This window comes from Sander vitreus, chromosome 12 (genome assembly GCF_031162955.1).
Source record: "Sander vitreus isolate 19-12246 chromosome 12, sanVit1, whole genome shotgun sequence".
Classification (NCBI taxonomy): domain Eukaryota; kingdom Metazoa; phylum Chordata; class Actinopteri; order Perciformes; family Percidae; genus Sander; species Sander vitreus.
The window spans coordinates 13,262,658-13,267,282 of NC_135866.1; the positions used below are offsets into that span (position 1 = coordinate 13,262,658).

Below are 4,625 nucleotides of genomic sequence, written 5' to 3' on the forward strand. Positions count from 1 at the left end.
ACACTTGTACATTTAAACACGCAACCAAGCAAAAAGCTGCACACGTTCAGAAAGCTTAATGCTTGAGACACACACGCGCACGCGCACGCACGCACACACACACACACACACACACACACACACACACACACACACACACACACACACACACACACAGACACTATAGGCGCCCCCTATGAATGAATCTGCGCATGGCAGATGCTTGGACTTGTGTGGGCTCTTCAAATTGAGAGTTGATACAATTTAAAAACATTGTTGTGTATTTATTTGGGTAACATGTTTATTTCCTTGAATGTGTGTCTAATAATAGCCTGACAACTGAATTATGTATTGAAATGTGTTCAGATTCAGAATATTAAGACCTCAACTAAATCCCTCAGCTAAGGTAAAGGGTTGCTACATTTTATTTTTTATTAAAATAAACACAACATACATACCATAAATGTTATTCTACTGGTCCGCACTTGCTCTGATGGTTTTAAAGAATGGAATAACGGAGTCGAGGCAATTCATCAGTAGACCACAAGCTATTCGGGGGTGTGACTACAGTCACTGGGGTCTATATATTGAGATGTTTTGTCCGGTGGCACTGGCTTTATGTGAATGAGAGAGAAGCTGCCCAGTGAAAAGTCAACACAGTAGGACAGTGCGCTTCCTCACTTTGACACCATATGCTCACAGACGCCACAATGGATTCCCGTTTTCGCGCACTTTGCATGACTTTTGTTCTGGCATCGTTCACCCGGAGGTCAGGTGCGGTCGGACCGGTTATCAGATGCGAGCCATGTGAAGTTGGAGCGCGGCTTTTGTGCAAACCTTTACCCAAGGACTGCGCCGAGAAAGTCCGCGAACCGGGCTGCGGCTGCTGCATGACTTGCGCTCTGAGCTTCGGCCAGCCGTGCGGCGTGTACACCGGGAGATGTGGCTCCGGACTGAGTTGTCAGTATCAGCCCGGTGAGACGAAACCTCTGCAGGCTCTGCTGGAGGGACGGGGAATTTGTGCAAACGCTACTAATAAACGACTTACCGCCAGACCAACACCTCCAGTCAATGAACTGCCAGGTAATTCTTGTGCGTGTACCTTTTCCATATGCGTCCTCTGTGCGCACATTAGGCTATATAGGCCTACTCTATAGCTGTATATTAACGTTTGAAAACGTCTTAACATCGTTGTATATGCATATTAATGTGAAATAACTGTACAGGCCTTTATTTGTTACTGTGTTATTATGTTATTATTATGTGTTATTTGTCATTGAATAATTGAGTAGGTAGATCATTTCTTATGTCAATTTTGGTCCGTTCACAAGTGGTAATCAACTCTCAATCTCTCCACGAGAATAGAAATCCATCTCAAAGCCACAATCACTAATTGATTTCACTCAATGAATTCTCTTCATCCATGCAAAGAGAAGGTGGAGGGTGAGACTGGTTGAACCATAGGTAAATTAAAATGTTGAGCCTTAGTAAGAATTTGATGGTGCAAAAGAGATTGCAAAGAGAGTGCAGCTCAATATCGGTAAGGTTGACTTTCAGGTTAGAGACAGTGTAACTATTTAGTTTGTATTCTTAAAGGGAGGGGACTTCAGGGATTCAAGGGTTAGTGTAAAACTTTTTTTTTTTTTTTTACAGTCGATGGAAGAAGCACATCTGGAATCAAGTGGTGGTAGTCATTTTGCATATTTCTGTTCAGTATCTTTCCAAAATTGAAAGATGTATATCATCTCAGGGAATGCTTCTGAAACTTGGATTCTTCATGACCCTCAAGTTGGCCTCCAGCTTGCTGAAAACAATCTATATGTCTCAATCAGCATTAAAAGCACTCCCTTAAATGTTAGATTGTGGTCTGTTTTGTGAATAAAAAACATGTTGTTCTCAAACTTCAGCAGAGAATATTGAGCCTCAGGACGAGGAGCAGAATTCCACCGGCTCAGGGCTTCAGACCTCATCCAGCACCCACAGACCCATGTTGGGACCCCTGAGACCTCCTCTTCACCCCTTTTTCCCCTCTGCCAAGTCAGAGGTCCTCGGATGGGAGCAGCAGAAGAGAACCCAGAGTTTTAAAATGGAGGAGCTCCCAGGACCACTTATCACAGACCAACAAAACTTCTCTCTGGAGACAAAACAGGAGCATGAGTATGTAAGTACCAAAACCAATTTGTTTCTGTCTTCAGAGCATACTGGAGGAATGTTTTTCTCCTCTTCCTCTATGTTTTGGTGTTTTTCTCCCCCTACGGGTGATGAAATGTTTTGGGTAGTGGTGCTGATGGTTGGCAGGCATCGTGTGCAGTAGAATGGCATGGCAGCGAGCGGGTACGATGGCCCTGCGGCTGACCTGGGTCAGGCGGTTGTTTGGCCACAAGGCGTCCGCGTGCCGGGTGTACTGGGAGCCAGCGAATGATGGATTGGCCTATGTGAGTGCCTGTTGGGAAGCCCTGCTGCTATTTTGATCTCTTTGGCCAGAGAAGTGAGCACACACTAGTAATGTGCTTTGACTGGCTGTTTTGATTAGTGACTGGAGTACTTGGACTTGAGGACAAGCCTTTTGGCTCCCTCTTTGAGCTCTTTGAATTCACTTCATATCCCTCATCCTTTGTGTAAAGTGTAAGAGTTCTAAGCAGCTTTGGCAAACTGTTAAGCTGCTACAAGTCGGTCAGATGAATTAATATCTCATCCGTCACTTCTTTCATATTGCAGCCACCATTGTTTAGGCATTACGGCAGAGCAGTGTGCATTGCAGCGTGAGCCAGCTTTGTTAACGTCTTTATTTTCAAGAAACAACAACGGGGAATTGATGTCACAATCACGCTGCAAAATGGAATATTAGTGTGTGCTAATGGAATCCGCTGCACTCTTGAAGTTGGAGCTGGAGATGTTTAAGTAGTGGAGAAAATACAGTAACTGCTTATGTGTTCCTTCATCTGTAGGGTCCCTGTCGGAGAGAGATTGAGAGCATTCTCAGCAGCCTCAAGATTACAGACATTCTCAACCCCAGAGGTTTCCGCATACCAAACTGTGACAAGAAGGGCTTCTATAAGAAAAAACAGGTAAAAAAAAAGTACATTCAAAGGACCATCATTTGATATTGACTGTATGCTCAACTTTAGATTCATGCATCAATTTCATGAGAAAAATTGAAAGTTTTTACCTGATAAAAACTTTCAATTTGTTCACAACTTTGAAAGGTTGTAAAAAGGAAACCCACATTTCCTTTTTCACATGCTGCATTAATAAATATTCAATGCTGAAGTCTAGTGACTCAAACTTAAGGTCTCCTGCAGCCCAATTACAGATTTGTAGCTGTCCTCTTGTATTCATTGGTAGTCATTAGAGCCTCATCATTGCACCACCACACCAGTGAGGTAGACCCGAGCCACTGGCTCTGGAGACAGGAACCACAGGGGCCAAACCCCACTGGGGTTGACGGCTGGGACGATGGCCGTTTAACAGGAACCCTCCCAGGGAGACAGACGTCAAGGTGGCCACCGGCACCCGTTGCGCTCCCCCCATAATTGCTGGACTTTTGAGAAGCATGCACAGAAATAGAGCTGCAGCCATCCCCACGCTCACATGGTTCACCCACGATTGGGTTGTAATAAATGAGTGGTTCTGATGCATTCATATGGAGGCACTTAGGGCTCCCGCGCCACTGCATCACCGAGGCAGCTTTTCTTATAACATAGCAGTCCCTCCTGCCTAATGGAAGTGTTCTCCTTGACCTGCAATCATCTCATAACCAGCCTCACAACGCCAGGCTCATTGTCTTTGTTTATGTAGAATGGACGTAGTGTTCCGCTGCTGAGCCCTGAGGTGCTGAAGGAGTGGCAGACATTTAATGTTGGTCAGTTTAATTTGGACGTTTGCACAATTTTCAGCAAAAACATACAGCTCTTAATAACAGTAAATGTCTTTTCAGAGGAAAAAATTACCCAGGACAGATTTAATGCTGGAAACAAACTTTGTACAGTTAACTGTGAAGACAATTTGGATTTCTGTATTAGTTTTTTCCTGTCGTACAATTTGTGATACTTTTGTCTTGCAGCTACAATTTAAAAACCCTTACGATAATTGTTTTGTCCTCACAAAATGCAGTGAAGATAAGATCTCCTCATATGCAAAAGGTGATGTGATAACATTCCTACTTCGACTCAGATCAGCCTCTCAGTCAAACCCCGCTGAAGTATTGAACTAAATAAGGATGTCTTCCTTCCTGATCAGCTCTGACTCCTTTGTGGAGCAGCAGCACAGTTACGTTAGCCCTTGAAATGAATGGCTGCATGTTTTACTAGAGTGGAGGTTGACCTTTAGTAAAATTGGCAGTAAAATAACAGCCCTTGGGTAGCTCCACAGACTCTGTAAGTCATTTGTAGTACCCATAATTTGGAGCTGTGGGGTATAATCAGCAACAGATGATTCGTACTGGCCACCAGCTTCTGAAAAATAGATCTTGGTTCTCAGTTGTTCACAAACGAGACTAAGCAAATATTTTACCAGGTTTCTGTTTACCTTAAAGGTCTCTATATGTGTGTGTAACAGGAGGTAGACCATAAAAGCAGCTCAAAATACCTACGCGTGTTGGATAACCAAGGCTGCGTCGACTCAGCACAATCTGACCATTAATGCCT

General features: G+C 43.9%; 1 protein-coding gene across 1 annotated transcript; it reads left to right on the top strand.

Moving 5' to 3' along the window:
• Positions 1-609: 609 nt before the first annotated feature.
• On the top strand, positions 610-4,187 carry LOC144526701 (insulin-like growth factor-binding protein 3). Its single transcript, XM_078264322.1, has 5 exons — positions 610-1,062; positions 1,887-2,140; positions 2,928-3,047; positions 3,778-3,841; positions 4,153-4,187. The coding sequence occupies exons 1-5, from the start codon at positions 672-674 to the stop codon at positions 4,185-4,187; spliced, it is 864 nt and encodes a 287-aa protein (XP_078120448.1). The 5' UTR covers positions 610-671.
• Positions 4,188-4,625: the final 438 nt, after the last annotated feature.

Coding starts and splice junctions, on each gene's coding strand:
- LOC144526701 (XM_078264322.1), top strand. CDS start 672: ATGCTCACAGACGCCACAATGGATTCCCGTTTTCGCGCACTTTGCATG. Junction 2,141..2,927: donor CAAAACAGGAGCATGAGTAT/GTAAGTACCAAA, acceptor CTTCATCTGTAG/GGTCCCTGTCGGAGAGAGAT. Junction 3,842..4,152: donor GTGGCAGACATTTAATGTTG/GTCAGTTTAATT, acceptor ACTTCGACTCAG/ATCAGCCTCTCAGTCAAACC.